General features: G+C 41.5%; 1 protein-coding gene and 1 long non-coding RNA gene across 5 annotated transcripts in view; one reads left to right on the forward strand and one right to left on the reverse strand.

Annotated features, from left to right (window-relative positions):
• Nucleotides 1–22,500, forward strand: part of si:ch211-1i11.3 (mitogen-activated protein kinase kinase kinase 5) — a 51,325-nt gene that overhangs the window by 25,360 nt on the left and 3,465 nt on the right. For all 3 annotated transcript variants that reach the window (XM_061915114.1, XM_061915112.1, XM_061915113.1), the window contains exons 10-25: nt 1–48; nt 414–463; nt 3,189–3,284; nt 5,858–5,942; nt 7,658–7,791; nt 7,898–8,025; nt 8,164–8,300; nt 10,045–10,150; nt 10,227–10,384; nt 10,450–10,651; nt 10,721–10,886; nt 16,160–16,325; nt 16,397–16,582; nt 17,897–18,002; nt 18,077–18,266; nt 18,366–18,472. The exon at nt 1–48 is cut by the window's left edge and continues 57 nt beyond it. In XM_061915114.1, the coding sequence (XP_061771098.1) occupies nt 1–48; nt 414–463; nt 3,189–3,284; nt 5,858–5,942; nt 7,658–7,791; nt 7,898–8,025; nt 8,164–8,300; nt 10,045–10,150; nt 10,227–10,384; nt 10,450–10,651; nt 10,721–10,886; nt 16,160–16,325; nt 16,397–16,582; nt 17,897–18,002; nt 18,077–18,266; nt 18,366–18,472 (2,065 nt within the window). The remainder of the gene's footprint in view (nt 49–413; nt 464–3,188; nt 3,285–5,857; nt 5,943–7,657; nt 7,792–7,897; nt 8,026–8,163; nt 8,301–10,044; nt 10,151–10,226; nt 10,385–10,449; nt 10,652–10,720; nt 10,887–16,159; nt 16,326–16,396; nt 16,583–17,896; nt 18,003–18,076; nt 18,267–18,365; nt 18,473–22,500) is intronic.
• LOC133561672 (uncharacterized) overlaps nt 18,855–22,500 on the reverse strand; it is a 23,074-nt gene continuing 19,428 nt past the window's right edge. Inside the window, exon 4 of one of the 2 annotated variants that reach the window (XR_009808753.1) lies at nt 18,855–20,757. This is a non-coding gene — a long non-coding RNA (uncharacterized LOC133561672). The remainder of the gene's footprint in view (nt 20,758–22,500) is intronic. The other variant, XR_009808752.1, reaches the window with a different exon arrangement.

Consider the following 22,500-nt stretch of genomic DNA (forward strand, 5'->3'; position numbering starts at 1 on the left):
CGGGATGCAAGTGGCACCGTCCAGTTGAAACACGTCACTCCGCTAAAGGTATGCAAACCGCCTGGTAGCCCCGCCTCACCAACAAACACCTGTAGTCTCGTCTTGGTTCTGCCTTCAGGACTTCACGCTTGCACAACCTAAGATAAGACCCAAATGAGATCATCTTTCAGCACAATAAAGATTTAATGAGCTATTAATGCTAACAACACGTGAGGGCGTGTTCTTTGTACAAATGTGTGTGCCGCCTCAGGCTGTTGACTTTGTGTGTGTGCGTGCATGCGTGTGTGTGTGTGTGTGTGTGTGTGTGTGTGTAATCATTCTACCTAATTTGACCAAGTTGCCACATCATGCACAGCGAGAGCTTTTCTTTTGTAAGCACACTGACTTTAACCCAGTCATGTTTCAACCCACAGAAAGGCTTACACCAGTGGACTTTCCCAGCCGCCGAAATCCGGGGAGTGAGGTATGCTGGTGTGCTGCTGCTACGTGTGCAGACATCTTTTTAAATATGTCTGTGTGTGTTGGAGCCTGCAGCCAAAGCAAGGAGAACCCAAACACTCACATTTGGCTTCTGATCACATTGCTGGTTTGGGGTTGCGATGCTTTGCTGCCGCCACTTGTTGAAGAGGTTCATTTAGCCTACTGATGTGTGTTTATAGGTGGTTGATTTATATAGAACAGGGGTCACCAACACGGTGCCCGCGGGCACCAGGTCGCCCGTAAGGACCAGATGAGTCGCTCGCTAGCCTGTTCTAAAAATAGCTCAAATAGCAGCACATACCAGTGAGCTGCCTCTTATTTTTTGAATGTTATTTATTTACTAGCAAGCTGGTCTCGCTTTGCTCGACATTTTTAATTCTAAGAGAGACAAAACTCAAATAGAATTTGAAAATCCCCCCGCAGGATTAGGTCTCTGCTTTTTGCAGATGATGTGGTCCTGATGGCTTCATCTGACCGGGATCTTCAGCTCTCACTGGATCGGTTCGCAGCCGAGTGTGAAGCGACCGGAATGAGAATCAGCACCTCCAAGTCCGAGTCCATGGTTCTCGCCCGGAAAAGGGTGGAATGCCATCTCCGGGTTGGGGAGACCCTACCCCAAGCGGAGGAGTTCAAGTACCTAGGAGTCTTGTTCACGAGTGGGGGAAGAGTGGATCGTGAGATCGACAGGCGGATCGGTGCGGCGTCTTCAGTAATGCGGACGTTGTACCGATCCGTTGTGGTGAAGAAGGAGCTGAGCCGGAAGGCAAAGCTCTCAATTTACCGGTCGATCTACGTTCCCATCCTCACCTATGGTCATGAGCTTCGGGTCATGACCGAAAGGATAAGATCACGGGTACAAGCTGCCGAAATGAGTTTCCTCCGCCGTGTGGCGGGGCTCTCCCTTAGAGATAGGGTGAGAAGCTCTGCCATCCGAGAGGAGCTCAACGTAAAGCCGCTGCTCCTTCACATCGAGAGGAGCCAGATGAGGTGGTTCGGGCATCTGGTCAGGATGCCACCCGAACGCCTCCCTAGGGAAGTGTTTAGGGCACGTCCAACCGGTAGGAGGCCACGGGGAAGACCCAGGACACGTTGGGAAGACTATGTCTCCCGGCTGGCCTGGGAACGCCTCGGGATCCCCCGGGAAGAGCTAGACGAAGTGGCTGGGGAGAGGGAAGTCTGGGTTTCCCTGCTTAGGCTGCTGCCCTCGCGACCCGACCTCGGATAAGCGGAAGAAGATTGATGGATGGAATTTGAAAATCCAAGAAAATGTTTTAAAGACTTGGTCTTCACTTGTTTAAATAAATTCATAAATTTTTTTACTTTGCTTCTTATAACTTTCAGAAAGATAATTTTAGAAAAAGATACAACCTTAAATATGATTTTAGGATTTTTAAACACATATACCTTTTTAACTTGTAAATTCCTTGCTCTTCTTTCCTGACAATTTAAATCAATGTTCAAGTATTTTTTTTATTTTTATTGTAAAGAATAATAAATACATTTTAATTTAATTCTTCATTTTAGCTTCTGTTTTTTGTGAAATATTTCTTCAAACTTATTATGATTAAAATTCCCAAAAAATATTCGGGCAAATCTAGAAAATCTGTAGAATCAAATTTAAATCTTATTTCAAAGTCTTTTGAATTTATTTGAACATTTTTGTTTCTGGAAAATTTTGAAGAAATAATGATTTGTCTTTGTTAGAAACTTTGTTAGCTTAGTCCAATTTGTTATATATTCTAACAAAGTGCAGATTGGATTTTAACGTATTTAAAAAATGTCATCAAAATTCTAAAATTAATCTTAATCAGGAAAAATGACTAATGATGTTCCATAAATTCTTTTTTTCAAAAAGATTTGAATCAGCTCGTTTTTCCATTGACTTTTTTCGGTTGAATTTTGAACTTTAAAGAGTCGAAATTGAAGATAAACTATGTTTCAAAGTTTTTTTTTTGTGATTTCTCCTTTTTTAAACCATTCAATTAAGTGGTTTTTTTCATCGTTTATTTTCTAGAAAAAAACTTCCGTAAAAGGAAAAAAAATGTACGACGGAATGAAAGACAGAAACCCCCATTTTTTTAATATATATAGATTTATTTATTAAAGGTACATTGAGCAAATTTGGATATTTTTGGTAATTTATTTAAGTGTGTATCAAACTGGTAGTCCTTCGCATGAATCAGTACCCAAGAAGTAGCTCTTGGTTTCAAAAAGGTTGGTGACCCCTGATATAGGCTAGTAAGATAATGTTTTGTATCCCTAGTCGTCTGGACGTCTACCAAACGGCCGGTGGCGACTATGTCCCAGGTGTCCCAAAGACTGTCAGGGCGAAGGAGCCTACCAACTATCCCACACCTGGGACACAGTCCTGCAGGGCCGCCCCCGGCCGTTTGGTAGACATCCAGAAGACTGAAATGTACGTTGGCCAAGCTTGGTTGCGTTGGAAATGTCCTCAAATGCTTTGCCACACTGACATTAATCTAACAAACATGTCATTACCGCCATGGACCGAGAGGCTTTCACATGGCCTCTTGAACCCATCACCCACATGGGGATCCAATCTTAGGTCTGCAGAACATGTTCCTGAGAACCCTTGTATGTGCCTCCACTGGAATTAGAGAGAAAAAAAACATCCTTGTTTTCCATACAAGTTTATTGACCACAATGTTTTAATGCACCTTTAAAAAAAAAAACCTTCTCTCTCTTAGTGTGTCAAAAAACGATGAGCAGATCTGCTTCCTGTACGTGCATTACAACTCTGATGACTTCCAGCTTTGCTTCCCCTCCGAGCTCCACTGCAAAGGGTGAGTGACCTGAAAGTTGGGAAACCTCAACGTATTGATCCATTAAGTAGGTCAGACCAGAGTGGCTAACGTGGAATGGTGCAATTTGTGTATCATTTATTCATTTGATTTTTTTTTGTACAGTGCAGGCCAAAAGTTTGGTCTTACCTTCTCATTCAATGCCTTTTATTTAGTTTCATGACTATTTACATTGTAGATTGTCACTGAAGGAATCAAAACTATGAATGAACACATGTGGATTGACTTACTTACAAACCCCGTTTCCATATGAGATGGGAAATTGTGTTCGATGTAAATGTAAACGGAATACAATGATTTGCAAATCCTTTTCAACCCATATTATCAATCAATCAATTAATCAATGTTTACTTATATAGCCCTAAATCACTAGTGTCTCAAAGGGCTGCACAAACCACTACGACATCCTCGGTAGGCCCACATAAGGGCAAGGAAAACTCACACCCAGTGGGACGTCGGTGACAATGATGACTATAAGAACCTTGGAGAGGAGGAAAGCAATGGATGTCGAGCGGGTCTAACATGATACTGTGAAAGTTCAATCCATAATGGATCCAACACAGTCGCAAGAGTCCAGTCCAAAGCGGATCCAACACAGCAGCGAGAGTCCCGTTCACAGCGGAGCCAGCAGGAAACCATCCCAAGCGGAGGCGGATCAGCAGCGCAGAGATGTCCCCAGCCGATACACAGGCAAGCAGTACATGGCCACCGGATCGGACCGGACCCCCTCCACAAGGGAGAGTGGGACATAGGAGAAAAGGAAAAGAAACGGCAGATCAACTGGTCTAAAAGTTGAATATGCTACAAAGACAACATATTTGATGTTCAAACTGAATTTTTTTTTTTTTTTTTTTGCAAATAATAATTAACTTTAGAATTTGATGCCAGCAACACGTGACAAAGAAGTTGGGAATGGTGGCAATAAATACTGATAACGTTGAGGAATGCTCATCAAACACTTATTTGTAACATCCCACAGGTGTGCAGGCTAATTGGGAACAGGTGGGTGCCATGATTGGGTATAAAAAAACCTTCCCAAAAAATGCTCAGTCTTTCACAAGAAAGGATGGGGCGAGGTACACCCCTTTGTCCAAAACTGCGTGACCAAATAGTCAAACAGTTTAAGAACAACGTTTCTCAAAGTGCAATTTCAAGAAATTTAGGGATTTCAACATCTACGCTCCATAATATCCTCCAAAGGTTCAGAGAATCTGGAGAAATCACTCCATTGAAGCAGCATTGAATGACTGTGACCTTCGATCCCTCAGAAGGCACTGAATCAAAAACCGACATCAGTATCCAAAAGATATCACCACATGGGCTCAAGAACACTTCAGAAAACCACTGTCACTAAATACAGTTGGTCGCTACATCTGTAAGTGCAAGTTAAGGCTCTACTATGCAAAGTGAAATCCATTTATCAACAACATCCAGAAACGCCGCCAGCTTCTCTGGGCCCAAGATCATCACAGATTGACTGATGCAAAGTGGAAAAGTGTTCTGTGGTCTGACGAGTCCACATTTCAAATTGTTTTTGGAAATATTTGACATCGTGTCATCCGGATCAAAGGGGAAGTGAACCATCCAGACTATTATTGACGCAAAGTTGAAAAGCCAGCATCTGTGATGGTATGGGGGTGCATTAGTGCCCAAGGCATGGGTAACTTACACATCTGTGAAGGCACCACTAATGCTGAAAGGTTTTAGAACAACATATGCTGCCATCTAAGCGCCGTCTTTTTCATGGACGCCCCTGGTTATTTCAGCAAGACAATGCCAAGCCACATTCAGCATGTGTTACAACAGCGTGGCTTTGTAGAAAAAGAGTGTGGGTACTTTCCTGGCCCGCCTGCAGTCCAGACCTGTCTCCCATGGAAAATGTGTGGTGCATTATGAAGCGTAAAATACGACAGCGGAGACCCCCGACTGTTGAACGACTGAAGCTCTACATAAAACAAGAATGGGAAAGAATTCCACTTTCAAAGCTTCAACAATTAGTTTCCTCAGTTCCCAAACGTTTATTGAGTGTTATTAAAATAAAAGGTGATGTAACACAGTGGTGAACATGCCCTTTCCCAACTACTTTGGCACATGTTGCAGCCATGAAATTCTAAGTTAATTATTATTTGCAAAAAAAATATAAAGTGTATGAGTTAGAACATCAAATATGTTGTCTTTGCAGTGCATTCAACTGAATATGGGTTGAAAAGAATTTGCAAATCATTGTATTCTGTTTATATTTACATCTAACACAATTTCCCAACTCATATGGAAACGGGGTTTGCATACTGATATATTGTATTATGTGTTTATATCATATATACTGTATAGTCTGCTATACAGATTGATTGAGTGATTGATTGACTGAATGCATGTGTTCATCAGTCGTGTGAACTGTTACTTGGATAAAAACACTCTTGGTATTCCTAGAACATGGTGAGGCAATGTAGTATGGGTCAAGGAAGACCGTGGGGAAACCCAGGGTCAAGTTGTATAAATATAGCAATAAGACCATAAGAGCATCATCACACTTTATTCCATGGTTGTCTCCTCAGTTTCTGTGAAGTGGTCAATTCTCTGCTCCATCAGGCTGAGGATGTCTCTCAGGACAGCAGCCATGTCACTGACGGAATCCTGGAGGTGGGTCACTTTGTTCCATGGACATGCAAGTGATTGCATGTTCGCACAGTGAGAAGAACATGTGTACTGGATTGAAAAAGTGCAAAGCCAGATTGTCCCACTGCAGCCCTTTAGGTTTTGCACCACTCGTGGCCTGAAATAACCTGAAATTAAATGTGCCTTAAATGACTTGGTTTTCATCAGCACCTGTGCCGCCACGCCACATAGGTGTTATTAGACAAATTTACTAGGAAAATTTGGGAAAATCCCTTGTCTGCCTATTGTGTTACTAGTGTTTTAGTGAGATTATATGGTCGTACATTTACAACCTGGATGTCAGCCCAGTTGACGAGTGGTGGCGATGCCCATCCCTGCCCTTCGCAAGGGACCCTCTTCGAAACACGATCTTTCGAAATGATCGCTGCAGAATACACTGTACTTTGTGTGTGTGGTCCAATCCAACCGTGTTCGCTTGACCGCTCTGTTCAATAGTAAAACTTCTCCGTCATCTTTCGGGAATGTAAACAATGAAACACCGGCTGTGTTTGTGTTGCTAAAGGCAGCCACAATACACCGCTTCCCCACCTACAGCTTTCTTCTTTGACATCTCCATTATTCATTGAACAAATTGCAAAAGATTCAGCAACACAGACGTCCAGAATACTGTGGAATTAAGCGATGTAAACAGACGACTTATAGCCGGGAACGGTACTGGAACAAAATGTCCTCTACAATGCGTGACTTCACGTGCACATCATACCGCGACGTTTTAGCATGATATTTCCGCGCGAAATTTAAAATGGCAATTTAGTAAACTAAAAAGGCTGTATTGGCTTGTGTTGCAATGTTAATATTTCATCATTGATATATAAACTATCAGACTGCGTGGTCAATAGTAGTGGGTGCTAGCGGGGTGTATAATATAGCCGGTAAGAGTCATGGATGCATTGGAATTCTGGGTAATTCTTATGTTGCGTTTATAATGTGTTACAGAGCCAATGTTCTCCAGAAATGTGTTTGTTATTGTTTGGTTAGGGTTCACAGAGTGTGGCACATATTAGTAAGAGTGTTAAAATTGTTTTATATCACAACCATTAGTGTGATCTGTATGGCTGTGGAACAAGACCCCTGGTTTACACACAGTAAAAGCAAAAATAAACTCCTCCGCCTTTTTGTAAATGACAGCAGGGGAAGTGATACTCGTGGCGTCACGAATTAGACCCGGCGGTTAAAGTAAGCATGCGCTAATTAACTTGGGGAGTGAGTTTTATCTGGCAGTAATTCAAGGCAGGCGCGTATTACATGTCCGGCGGCTATTCAAGGATATACGGTATTCCAACCATTGAAAGACTAAGTACATTTGAAGACTCACGGTCATTAGAAAACATGAGTGCTCATCATAATGGCAGCTACACTTTCCTTCTTAAAGATCTAAAAAAAAATATTTGGGAATGTGTCGGGCCGGATTGAAAAGCTTAACGGGCTGCACGTGGCCCCCGGGCCTTCATTTGCCCAGGTCTGCTGTACACTGTTTGTTTGTCTAATTTTGTGCTGAAAACATAGTTTCGTTGTACTTGTGCAATGACAATAAAGACCCCCCCCCCCTTGAAAGAATTATGTTGAATATCCCGGTTTTAAATTGGCTAAAAAAATAACCTCTAAAATATCCTGTTACAATTCCGAATGTATCGCACGTGAAATGCTGCCAACGTCGTTATGTTCCTCTGGTCCTGCAGTACGTCTACGAGACTAACGAGAACGGCGACAAGGTGGTTCTCGGCAAAGGGACGTACGGCGTGGTGTACGCCGGGAGGGACCTGAGCAACCAAGTCCGCATTGCCATCAAGGAGATCCCCGAGAAGGACAGCACGTAAGAGGCGGTCTTATAGTCCTGTTCCATGGTCTCCATTCAGTTCTGGCACCACTTAAAAACAAAATACTGGAGAACTTGTATTAACTTTTATTCGTGTCCTTAGTTATTCCCAGCCTCTCCACGAGGAGATCCAGCTCCACAAGAGGCTGATGCACAGGAACATAGTCCAGTACCTGGGCTCTGTCAGTCAGGACGGGTTCATCAAGATCTTCATGGAGGAAGTACCAGGAGGTCTGCATCCAAACACCTTGACTTTTGAATATGAAGGAAGTTGACTTTGCCAGGATTCATTCGAAACAACTCACTTCCTTTTAAGTTGCGCAATAGCATTAAAAGTTGTGACATGTTGAAACGTTCTTGTCCCGGCAGGAAGTTTGTCTTCTCTGCTGCGCTCCAAGTGGGGGCCTCTGAAAGACAACGAGACCACCATCATCTTCTACACCAAGCAGATCCTGGAGGGGCTCAGATACCTTCACGACAACCAGATAGTCCACAGAGACATCAAGGCAAGCACAGTTTTTGAATTTGTTTTTTACTGCACACGTGTTTCGCAAAACCCAAAACCAGTAAAATTGTCACGTTGTGTAAATGGTAAATAAAAACAGAATACAATGATTTGCATATCATTTTCAACCTATATTGCATTGAATATACTGCAAAGACAAGATACTTAACGTTCAAACTAGAAAACTTTATTTTTTGCAAATATTAGATCATTTGGAATTTGATGTCTGCAACATGTTTCAAAAAGCTGGCACACGTGGCAAAAAAGACTGAGAAAGTTGAGGAATGCTCATCAAACACTTATTTGGAACATCCCACGGGTGAGCAGGCTGATTGGGAGAAGGTGGGTGCCACGATTGGGTATAAAAGCAGCTTTTATGAAATGCTCAGTCATTCACAAACAAGGATGGGGCGAAGGTCACCACCCTGTCGACAAATGCCAGAGCAAATTTTCCCCACAGTTTAAGAACAACATTTCTCAACCAGCTATTGCAAGTAATTTAGGGATTTCACCATCTACGCTCCGTAATATCATCAAAGGGTTCAGAGAATCTGGAGAAATCACTGCAAGTAAGCGATGATATTACGGACCTTCCATCCCTCAGGCGGTATCAAAAAGCATCAAAAAGCAACATCAGTGTGTAAAGGATATCGCCACATGGGCTCAGGAACACTTCAGAAAACCACTGCCAGTAACTACAGTTAGTCGCTACATCTGTAAGTGCAAGTTCAAACTCTACTATGCCAAGCCAAAGCCATTTATCAACAACACCCAGAAACGCAGCCGACTTCGCCGGACTGATGCAAAGTGGAAAAGTGTTCTGTGGTCTGACGAGTCCACATTTCAAATAGTTTTTGGAAACTGTGGGCGTGGTCTCCTGTGGACCAAAGAGGAAAAGAACCATCCGGATTGTTATAGGCGCAAAGTGGAAAAGCCAGCATCTGTGATGGTATGGGGGTGCATTAGTGCCCAAGGCATGGGTAACTTACACATCTGTGAAGGGACCATTAATGCTGAAATACACAATATGAAGCCTAAAATACCACAACAGAGACTGTTGAACAACTTATGCTGTACATCAAGCAAGAATGGGAAATAATTCCAACTGAAAAGCTTCAAAAATGTGTCTCCTCAGTTCCCAAACGTTTACTGAGTGTTGTTAAAAGGAAAGGCCATGTAACACACTGGTAAAAATGCCCCTGTGACAACTTTTGTTGCTGCCCTTAATGGTTATTTGCCAAAAAATAATTTTCTCAGTGTGAACATGAAATATCTTGTCTTTGCAGTCTATTCAATTGAATATAAGTTGAAAAGGATTTGCAAATCATTGTGTCATAGTAGCATTAAACAGGCACTGAGTGAGCACAATATGTCCATCATGTCCTCATGTGTAATGTTTAAAAAAAAATTATATTTTTTCGGACTACAATGTGCAATAATGTTATGTGTGTGTGTGTATATATATTCATATGCATGCAGATATGCATCTGTGTGGATATATATATATATATATATATATACATATACATAGATACATCTGTCATCTCTATCTTTTTTTTTTTTACTATTTATACTACCATATTGTATATGCACCTTAGGAGGAGCTGCTCCAATTTCGTTGTTCTTTGAACCTGTTCATTAAAATAATGACAATAAAACTCTATTCTATTCTATTCTGTTTTTATTTAGCGTTTACACGAGGTGACAACTTGACTGGGTGTGTAAAATGTATGTTCCTGCTGCAGGGGGACAACGTGCTGATCAACACTTACAGCGGCGTTTTGAAGATCTCTGACTTTGGAACCTCTAAGAGGTTAGCGGGCATCAACCCCTGCACGGAGACCTTTGCTGGTAAGATTGCTTGCAAGGCGGCAACATTGAAGTTGACAAATACACGGATGTCCAAAGAGTGTTTACGGACCGATAGGAACTCTTCAGTACATGGCGCCAGAGATTATAGACCAGGGGCCTCGGGGGTACGGCAAGCCGGCGGACATATGGTCCCTGGGGTGCACCATCATTGAAATGGCAACAGGCAAAACCCCCTTCCATGAGCTGGGAAGTCCTCAGGCAGCCATGTTTAAGGTAAAGATGGACCAGGCTTAGTGTTCCACAGCCTGGAAGTACTAATCCCAATCCTCCAAGTCCAGGTCGGGATGTTTAAGATCCACCCCAAGGTTCCGGAGAGCATGTCAGACGAGGCCAAGAGCTTCATCATGAACTGTTTCGAGCCCGATCCAGACGACCGGGCCACAGCCACGGATCTGCTCAAGGACACTTTCCTCAGGTCGTCCCCCAGGAAGAAGACCAGAGCCCAGCAGCATTCTGATCCCAAAGACGACGTCTCTGCCGGTGGAACTTTGAATTGACACTCCTATGTGACCTCACAGCATATCTAACACGTAGTTGTCTTTGTGACAGTTGACTATCATCGTAGCCTCTCGGTGCCAATCTCCATCCTCGTGGAGGACACAGACTCCTACTCGGACTCCATCGACCTGTCCTGCTCCCTGGACCTCAGGAATACTCTGTCCACCTTTACAGCCAACATCTCTGAGAGCCCTTCCATCAACGCACAATCCCTGCCGTGAGTAACTGAACATTATTATAAGAACAAAAACCCCACAGTCCAATTATTCAACTGAACTGTTCTGGGGGCCACCTTTTCAAAAAACTTAGGAACAGAATTTTTCCTTCACTATTTTTCTTGCATGTGTGTAAGCTACTCAAAGATCTTCTATATGAACGCTCTGCTGTTTTTTTAGTACCTCCTGTCATGATCCGTGGCCCGGATCATGTTTTGGTATTTTCCGTTAGAACTGACTCCCTCAGTTCCTGTTTTGTCCACCCTTGAGTTTGTTTTAGTTACCATGGTTGCTTATTATTTTCACCTGCCTCTGAATGGTGTTCGGGACGCTCACCTGTTCCGCAAGCACTAATCAGAGGTGTAGCGGTAAAGTCCTATACTTTTACTGCTAATGGTTGCCGAATATAAATGAAGCTAGTTCAGACGTGTGCAGCCGGCTAATAATTGATGTCCAAAATTGTGTCCATGTTTAACAAAAATATTTAATTTCATAAGGTCACATTTATATAACACACTTTGTACAAAAACAGAAAATACAAGGGAGCAAACAAATACCAGCCTGGCACAGTCAAAAACTGTTGCGCCTCTACTCAGCAACACCTGAGCAAGATTCTGACTCCTCCCTTGGTCTTGGAGCCAACCCCTTTAGTGACGTCATCAATTTGACAGACAGAAAGTGTATTTGGCACTAATCAGAGGCATTATTTAAGCCTGCCTCTGCCTGTCAGTCGGCCTGGCTTCTTTGTTTGCTTATGCTACAGTTACGTGAGTATTCCTTGTCTTCTTGCCTATGCTAAGTGCTAGTCTTAACTTCGTGTGCGATTGGCACATTTTTCCTCTGGCTTGTTTTCAGTTTTTGTTACTTGTTTGACTTTTGACAAATAAACGATATTCCTACCTGCACGTCCTGTCCGGAGTGGTTTTGATTGAGTGATTGAAACTTTTATTAGTAGATAGTACAGTACGTATTCCGTGCAAGTGACCACTAAATGGTAACACCCCAATAAGTTTTAAACTTGTTTAAGTGCATCTGGGTCCACGTTAATCAATTCATGGTACAAATAAATACTATCAGCATAATACAGTCCTCACACAAGTTAATCATCAGAGTATATACATTGAATTATTTACATTATTTACAATGTGGGGGGTTAGGTTTGGTGGAAATCAGTTCTTCAGTCATCAACAATGGCATTATCAGAGAAATGGACATTGAAACAGTGCAGGTCTGACTTGGTAGGTTATGTACAGCAAGTAGTGAATATGGTGGTGGGGGGAGGGTGTTAGTCTAGGGTTGTAGTTGCCTGGAGGTGTTCTTTTAGTGCGGTTTTGATGCACTTACTTTTCCACCTGTTGGGAGTGCATTCCACATTGATGTGGCATAGAAAGAGAATGATTTAAGACCTTTGTTAGATGGGAATCTGGGTTTAACTTGGTTTGTGGAGCTCCCCCTGGTGTTGTGGTTATGGCGGTCATTTACGTTCTGGAAGTAGTTTGACATGTACTTGGGTATCAGGGAGGTGTAGCGGATTTTATAGACTAGGCTCAGTGCAAGTTGTTTGACTCTGTCCTCCACCCTGAGTCAGCCCACTTTGGAGAAGTGGGTAGGAGTGAGGTGTGATCTGGGGTGGAGGTCTAGAAGTAACCTGACTAGCTTGTACTAGGATCTTTGGAGTCTAGATTTGAGGGTTTTGGAGGTGCTGGGGTACCAGGAGGTGCAAGCGTAATCGAAATAGGGTGGAATGAGAGTTCCCGCTAGAATCTTCAAGGTGGATTTTGTTGACCAGACAGGACATTCTGTAGAAGAATTTTGTTTGTTGGTTGACCTTTTTGATTACCTTTGTTGCCATTTTATCACAGGAAAGATTAGCTTCTAGAATGGAACCTAGGTAGGTGATCTCATCTTTCCTGGTGATAACAATATCATCCACTTTTATAGTGAAGTCACTGACTTTCTTAATGTTGATGTGGGACCCAAATAGAATGGATTCCGTTTTACCTAAGTGTATGGAAAGTTTATTATCAGCGAGCCAGGTGCAAATACTACGGAGGTCAGTACTGAGGATTTTTTTTCCACCTGTGACTTGTCCTTGCCGGATGCCAGCAGGGCCGAGTCATCCGCAAACAGGAACAATTCACAGTAGCTTGCTGATGACATGTCGTTTACATACATTAGGAACAGTAAAGGCCCTAATATTCTGAGTAAGGGCCTAATATACTGCTGGTCCATCTGCATCCCGGGGGAACAAACCTCACAGCAAGCTGCGACCACCCCCGCACGTAAAGGAAAGAAGCCAGGCCGACTGACTGGCAGAGGCAGGCTTAAATAATGCCTCTGATTAGTGCTCGGGGAACAGGTGAGCGTCTCAAACACCAATCAGAGGCGGGTGAAAATAATAAGCAACCGTGGTAACTAAAACAAACTCAAGGGTTCACAACAAAGGAACTGAGGGAATCCAAAACTAATGGAAAATACCAAAACATGATCCGGGCCACAGATCATGACACCTAAAAAAATCTAGTTAAAAATGTTAAATAATAGGAACTAGGGCTGGGTACTGGTATTATAATTAATACTGGTAATATTTTAGAAAGCGGCATATATTTGAGACACAATCGCCTTACAGGTATGTTCTGATGTGCCTTTATTACGGTCGTTTGCTCTTCTCTGCGCCTGACAGACAAAGCACAGGGCATCCTCTTTGGCTGTCCTAATTTGATAAAACCACCAATGATTTTAGGAGTTTCTTACAAAACTACGCCATGACGAAAACCACTGCTGATTTTAGGAACCTGCGGCAAAAATGCTAGCCCAATGTCCACTTTATGAAAGAGCGTTGCTGTGTTTCAGGACTCTGCTGTAGAAATGCCAGTCAAATATCCTTTATATCAGTGGTCCCCAACCACCGGTCCGGGACACCTTTGCTACCAGGCCACACAGAGACATTAAATAATTTATAACCGACCGCCTTTCCTCATACTTAACTTTGGCCAGTCCCACCAGACACACCAATAAGATCGTTCATAGATGGATTACACAACTCCTGATACAAAGTCGCCATCTGCTTTATTTGTTACATCTTTCTTACATGGGACAATGAACAATAACAAACACATAAAATTTAAAGGTGCCAAATCGTAGTCAAAAGCTCGGTTCCGTCTGCAGTACGGAGCAGGTTGATGACTTAAGATCAGGGCAGATCAGGAAGAAAGTAGAGATGTCCGATAATATCGGCGGTCCAATATATGCTTTAAAATGTAATATCGGAAATTATCAGTATCTGTTTTAAAAAGTAAAATGTATGACTTTTTAAAACGCCGCTGTACGGAGTGCTACACGGACGTAGGGAGAAGTACAGCGCGCCAATAAACCTTAAAGGCACTGAATTTGAGTGCCGGCCCAATCACATAATATCTATGGCTTTTCACACACACAAATGAATGCAATGCATACTTAGTCAACAGCCATACGGGTCACACCGTTACAAATATGCGCCACCCTGTGAACCTACACCAAACAAGAATGACAAACACATTTCGGGAGAACATCTGCACCGTAACACAACATAAACACAACAGAACAAATAACTAGAACCCCTTGCAGCACTAACTCTTCCGGGACACTACAATATGTACCCCCCGCCACTCCCAAACCCGTCCACTTCAACCTCCTCATGCTCTCTCAGGGAGAGCATGTCCCACATTCCAATCTGCTGTTTTGAGGAATGTTAAAAAAATTATGCACTTTGTGACTTCAATGCTAAATATGGCAGTGCCATGTTGGCATGTTTTTCCATAACTTGAGTCGATTTATTTTGGAAAACCTTGTTACATTGTTTAATGCAGGGGTGCCCATTACGTCAATCGCGAGCTACCAGTCGACCGCGGGGGGGGTGTCAGTCGATCTCCAGCCAGGCTTTTAAAAAAAATAGACCTAAAAATTAGTGATCATCAATCTTCACCACGGTACCGGAGGGTCTTGTGAGATGACGCTGGCTGCTGCAAGATCATTATTATGAAAATATGACCGAGAGGAAGGCGAGAAACACTTTTTATTTCAACAGACTCTCGCGCCGTACCTTCCGTCAAAACTATAAATGTGTTTAATGATAATACAAGCATGTGTAACACATATAGATGTCTTTCTTTCATGAAGACAAGAATATAAGTTGGCGTATTACCTGATTCTGATGACTTGCATTGATTGGAATCAGACAGTAATGATGATAACGCCCACATTTTCAAATGGAGGAGAAAAAAAGTTGTCCTTTCTGTACAATACCACATGAAAGTGGTTGGTTTTTGGCATCTAATTCATCCAGCTTCCATACACTTTACAAGAAAAACATTGGCGGCAAATTCCGTAGCTTGCTTGATTGACATTCACGGTACCGGAGGGTCTTGTGAGATGACGCTGGCTGCTGCCAGTTCATTATTATGAAAAAATGACAGAGAGGAAGGCGAGAAACACTTTTTATTTCAACAGACTTTCGCGCCGTCCCTTCCGTCAAAACTCTAAAGGCCGACTGCACATTTCCTATCTTCACAATAAAAGCCCTGCTTCACGCTGCCTGCGCTAACTAAATACAGAGTCTCGGAAAACTGGCGTGCACAAGCGATCCCTCAGAAAGCTGGCGTGCACAAGTGATGTGCACGCCAGCTTTCCGAGACTCTTATTTTGTGATATATATAAATGAGGTAGATCCCCTCGAGTTGGTCAATTGAAAAGTAGCTCGCCTGCAGAAAAAGTGTGGGCACCCCTGGTTTAATGCATCCAGCGGGGCATCACAACAAAATTAAGCATAATAATGTGTTCATTCCACTACTGTATATATCGATATCTGTTGATATCGGAATCCGTAATTAAAAGTTGGACAATAACGGAATATTGGACGTGACGTGGTTGTCACGTCCTGATCCGCCACGTGGTGGTTGTCACGTCCTGATCCGCCACGTGGTGGTTGTCACGTCCTGACCCGCCACGTGGTGGTTGTCACGTCCTGACCCGCCACGTGGTGGTTGTCACGTCCTGATCCGCCATGTGGTGGTTGTCACGTCCTGACCCGCCACGTGGTGGTTGTCACGTCCTGATCCGCCATGTGGTGGTTGTCACGTCCTGATCCGCCATGTGGTGGTTGTCACGTCCTGATCCGCCATGTGGTGGTTGTCACGTCCTGATCCGCCACGTGGTGGTTGTCACGTCCTGATCCGCCATGTGGCGGTTGTCACGTCCTGATCCGCCACGTGGTGGTTGTCACGTCCCCACTGTGCAGCGTGCCTGAAGAGTTTCCTCTGGACATGAGCAGCCCGGCGTCCACCGGGGAGAACATGGGCCTGTTCATGCTGAGGAAAGACAGCGAGAGGAGGGCCACGCTGCACCGGGTGCTCAACGACCACATCGCCCTGGTGGTGGCCAACATACAGGAGGCTGTGCCTCAGGTAGGAACACCTGCCGGCTCACCAAATGGACTTCAGCGTTCCATGTTTTTGCGACTTTCTCCCTCTCCCAGTACGACGAGGGGTCCTCTCTGACTGAAGACCACATCAGCAAGCTCATCTGCTGCTTGCGAGACAACATCTGCTCTCCAGACCGGAAGCAGCTGACCAGCAACCTGCTGAGCCTCCAAGCCACGCTGCTCTCTTCTGCAGTGTCTCCACACGGCCTGCAGGCGGTGCTGTTCAGCTTCCAGGATGCAGTAAGTGGATTTGTTGGAACTTTTTCTGCAGGCGAGATACTTTTCAATTGAGCAAGTGGAGGAGGATCTAGTTCATTCATATCTTTGATATTCATTTATTGAGGAAAGAGAGGTTTTTGTTCCCAAGTTAAATCAATTTAATCAATCAATATTTTAATAAGAAATTACTTATATAGCCCTAAATCACAGGTGTTAGATCCACTATGGACTGGACTCTCACTATTATGTTAGATCCACTATGGACTGAACTCTCACTATTATGTTAGATCCACTTTGGACTGGACTCTCACTATTATGTTGGATCCACTATGGACTGGACTCTCACTATTATGTTAGATCCACTATGGACTGGACTCTCACTATTAGGTTAGATCCACTATGGACTGGACTCTCACACTATTATGTTAGATCCACTATGGACTGGACTCTCACACTATTATGTTAGATCCACTATGGACTGGACTCTCACACTATTATGTTAGATCCACTATGGACTGGACTCTCACACTATTATGTTAGATCCACTATGGACTGGACTCTCACTATTATATTAGATCCACTATGGACTGGACTCTCACTATAATGTTAGATCCACTATGGACTGGACTCACACACTATTATGTTAGATCCACTATGGACTGGACTCTCACACTATTTTGTTAGATCCACTATGGACTGGACTCTCACACTATTATGTTAGATCCACTATGGACTGGACTCTCACACTATTATGTTAGATCCACTATGGACTGGACTCTCACACTATTATGTTAGATCCACTATGGACTGGACTCTCACTATTATATTAGATCCACTATGGACTGGACTCTCACTATAATGTTAGATCCACTATGAACTGGACTCACACACTATTATGTTAGATCCACTATGGACTGGACTCTCACTATTATGTTAGACACACTATGGACTGGACTCACACTATTATGTTAGATCCACTACGGACTGGACTCTCACTATTATGTTAGACACACCATGGACTGGACTCTCACTATTATGTTAGATCCACTATGGACTGGACTCTCACACTATTATGTTAGATCCACAATGGACTGGACTCTCACACTATTATGTTAGATCCACAATGGACTGGACTCTCACACTATTATGTTAGATCCACTATGGACTGGTCTCTCACTATTATGTTAGATCCACTTTGGACTGGACTCTCACTATTATGTTAGATCCGCTATGGACTGGACTCTCACACTGTTATGTTAGACCCACTATGGACTGGACTCTCATAGAATTAGATGGAAGTATTGTGCTTCAGATGGTGTCTACTGTTGTTTGCAGGTGAAGAAAGTGTTGAAGCAGCAGCGGGTGAAACCTCACTGGATGTTTGCCTTGGACAATCTGCTGAGGCAGGCGGTGCAGGACGCCATCACCGTGCTCCTCCCAGGTCAACAGCACCCGGACTTAACTCACTTAGTTCTTCCTTGGTGGAGGTCATAACTTGCTGCTGGCGCCCCCCAGAACTGAAGCTCCAGCTGCAGTCCTCCTTCGAGGCAGAGGAGCAGCAGCCCCTCCTCCCAGACGGCCACCCCCCGCAGTCTGACCAGTCGGCACCTGTGGACCAGACCAGGTCACAGCCTGCTGAAGCCATCCTGGACAGCTGCTGTCCTCTCAGTGATGAACTGAAAGAGCTCCAGCTAGAGACTAAAAGGTATGTGTTGATGTCCGTGTTGTGTCCATGAAGGAGACCACCACCCACCGTGTAGTGTGTGTGTGTGTGTGTGTGTGTGTGTGTGTGTGTGTGTGTCAGACTGCTGAGGTTGCTGAGTGACAAGGAGAGAGAGTACCAGGACCTCCTGCTGACCTCAGTCCAGCAGAAACAACAACACATCGATGCTCTCAGGACCAATTCCACAGGTAGGACCTTTTGATTTTAGTCATTGTTTTCAAACAGCCTGGAATTATGCCTTCTTATTATTTTTATATTCTAATATCAATCAATGTGTACTTATATAGCCCTAGATCACTAGTGTCTCAAAGGGCTGCACAAACCACTACGACATCAATCGGTAGTAATAATGCCCACCAAGGGGTTAATACTTCTACTATGGTTTGTTTACGCACATTAATTCATAACCTTAATAAAATCAATCTAGCAGGGGAGTCCAAGGAAGAAGACATGAAATTTTCAAACAAACGTTTTATTTATCATTGTGAAAGAGACAATGTCTTCTTCTCGTAGACAAACCCTGTTTCCATATGAGTTGGGAAATTGTGTTAGATGTAAATATAAACGGAATACAAAGATTTTGCATATCCTTTTCAAGCCATATTCAGTTGAATATGCTACAAAGACAACATATTTGATGTTCAAACTCATAAACTTTATTTTTTTTTTGTGCAAATAATTAACTTAGAATTTCCTGGCTGCAACACGTGCCAAAGTAGTTGGGAAAGGGCATGTTCACCACTGTGTTACATCACCTTTTATTTTAACAACACTGAATAAACGTTTTGGGAACTGAGGAAACTAATTGTTGAAGCTTTGAAAGTGAAATTCTTTCCCATTCTTGTTTTATGTAGAGCTTCAGTCGTTCAACAGTCCGGGGTCTCCGCTGTCGTATTTTACGCTTCATAATGCGCCACACATTTTCCATGGGAGACAGGTCCGGACTGCAGGCGGGCCAGGAAAGTACCGGCACTCTTTTACTACAAAGCCACGCTGTTGTAACATGTGGCTTGGCATTGTCTTGCTGAAATAAGCAGGGGCGTCCATGATAACATTGCTTGGATGACAACATATGTTGTTCCAAAACTTGCATTAATGGTGCCTTCACAGATGTGTAAGTTACCCATGCCTTGGGCACTAATGCACCCCCATACCATCACAGATGCTGGCTTTTCAACTTTGCGCCTATAACAATCCAGATGGTTATTTTCCTTTTTGTTCTGGAGGGCACCACGTCCACAGTTTCCAAATAAAATTTGAAATGTGGACTCGTCAGACAACAGAACACTTTTCCACTTTGCATCAGTGCAGCTTAGATGATTTCGGGCCCAGCGAAGCCGGCGGCGTTCCTGGGTGTTGTTGATAAATGCGTTTTGCTTTGCATAGCAGAGCTTTAACTTGCAACTTACAGATGTAGCGGCCAACTGTAGTTACTGACAGTGGTTTTATGAAGTGTTCCTGAGCTCATGTGGTGATATCCTTCACACGCTGATGTCGGTTTTTGATGCGGTACCACCTGAGGGATCAAAAGTCTGTAATATCATCGCTTACGTGCAGTGCTATCTCCAGATTCTCTGATTTTTTTGATGATTTTACGGACCGTAGATGGTAAACTCTCTAAATTCCTCGTTGAGAAATGTTGTTCTAAAACTGTTCGACAATTTGCTTACAAATTGGTGACCCTCACCCCATCCTTGTTTGTGAATTACTTTGCATTTTTTGGGAAGCTGTTTTTAAACATACTCATGGCACCCACCTGTTCCCAATTAGCCTGCACACCTGTGGGATGTTCCATATAAGTGTTTGATGAGCATTCCTCAACTTTATCAGTATTTATTGCCACCTTTCCCAACTTCTTTGTCACGTGTTGCTGGCATCAAATACTAAAGTTAATAATTATTTGCACAAAAAAAATCAAGTTTATGAGTTTGAACATCAAATATGTTGTCTATGTAGTGCATTCACCTGAATATGGGTTGAAAAGGATTTGCAAATCATTGTATTCTGTTTATATTTACATCTAACACAATTTCCCAACTCATATGGAAATGGGGTTTGTAGATGTTTGACAGCTGTCTGCTTTCACAATGTCTTCTTCAAGTATAGATGTTTGAAACATCAGACTATTTTGGTTAAATCCATAACAAACTACATGATTCTACATTGTGTTGTGGTCTATAGTCCATGACACACCATAATGATGACATCATCATCTACATGACTCTACATTGTGTTGTGGTCTATAGTCCATGACACACCATAATGATGACATCATCATCTACATGAGTCTACATTGTGTTGTGGTCTATAGTCCATGACACACTATAATGATGACATCATCAGTATCCATCAGCTGGTCCACGTGCTGGCCTTCAGGCTTCCAGGTTTCTGCCTGACTGGTTTGTGTCAGGGCGTGGTCCTCCTCATCTTCATCACCATCTCACATCATGAATATTCACAACACCTGCAGGGACTTCAAGTTTACTTACCAAGGAACATGTTTTAATCTTGTTTCGTATCTTACTAAGGAACATGTTGCAATGTTATTTTATATCTTACTAAGGAACGTGTTTTAATGTTATTTTACATCTTACTAAGGAACATGTTTTAATGTTATTTTATATCTTACTAACATGTTTTAATATGATTTTAAATCTTACTGAAAAACATGTTTTAATGTTATTTTAAATCTTACTAAGGAACATGTTTTATTGTTATTTTATATTTTACTAAGGAACATGTTGCAATGTTGTTTCATATCTTACTAAGGAACATGTTTTAATGTTATTTTATATTTTACTAAGGAACATGTTGCAATGTTGTTTCATATCTTACTAAGGAACATGTTTTAATGTTATTTTATATCTTACTAAGGAACATGTTTTAATGTTATTTCATACCTTACTAAGGAACATGTTTTAATATGATTTTAAATCTTACTAAAAAACATGTTTTAATGTTATTTTATATCTTACTAAGGAACATGTTTTAATGTTATTTCATACCTTACTAAGGAACATGTTTTAATATGATTTTAAATCTTACTAAAAAACATGTTTTAATGTTATTTTAAGTCTTACTAAGGAACATGTTTTAATGTTATTTTATATCTTACTAAGGAACATGTTTTAATATGATTTTAAATCTTACTAAAAAACATGGTTTAATGTTATTTTAAATCTTACTAAGGAACATGTTTTAATGTTATTTTATATCTTACTAAGGAACATGTTTTAATTTTATTTCATATCTTATTAAGGAACATGTTTTAATGTTATTTTATATCTTACTAAGGAACATGTTGCAATGTTGTTTCATATCTTACAAAGGAACATGTTTTAATGTTATTTTATATCTTACTAAGGAACATGTTTTAATGTTATTTCATACCTTACTAAGGAACATGTTTTAATATGATTTTAAATCTCACTAAAAACATGTTTTAATGTTATTTTAAATCTTACTAAGGAACATGTTTTAATGTTATTTCATATCTTACTAAGGAACATGTTTTAATGTTATTTTATATCCTACTAAAAACATGTTTTAATGTTATTTTATATCTTACTAAGGAACATGTTTTAATGTTATTTCATACCTTACTAAGGAACATGTTTTAATATGATTTTAAATCTTACTAAGGAACATGTTTTAATGTTATTTTATATCTTACTAAGGAACATGTTTTAATATGATTTTAAATCTTACTAAAAACATGGTTTAATGTTATTTTAAATCTTACTAAGGAACATGTTTTAATGTTATTTCATATCTTACTAGGAACATGTTTTAATGTTATTTTATATCCTACTAAAAAACATGTTTTAATGTTTTTATATCCTACTAAGGAACATGTTTTAATGTTATTTTATATCTTACTAAGGAACATGTTTTAATATGATTTTAAATCTTACTAAAAACATGTTTTAATGTTATTTTAAATCTTACTAAGGAACATGTTTTAATGTTATTTCATATCTTACTGAGGAACATGTTTTAATGTTATTTTATATCTTACTAAAAACATGTTTTAATGTTATTTTAAATCTTACTAAGGAACATGTTTTAATGTTATTTTATATCTTACTAAGGAACATGTTTTAATGTTATTTCATATCTTACTAAGGAACATGTTTTAATATGATTTTAAATCTTACTAAAAAACATGTTTTAATGTTATTTAAAATCTTACCAAGGAACATGTTTTAATGTTATT

This window comes from Nerophis ophidion, linkage group LG11 (assembly GCF_033978795.1).
Source record: "Nerophis ophidion isolate RoL-2023_Sa linkage group LG11, RoL_Noph_v1.0, whole genome shotgun sequence".
Lineage (NCBI taxonomy): Eukaryota > Metazoa > Chordata > Actinopteri > Syngnathiformes > Syngnathidae > Nerophis > Nerophis ophidion.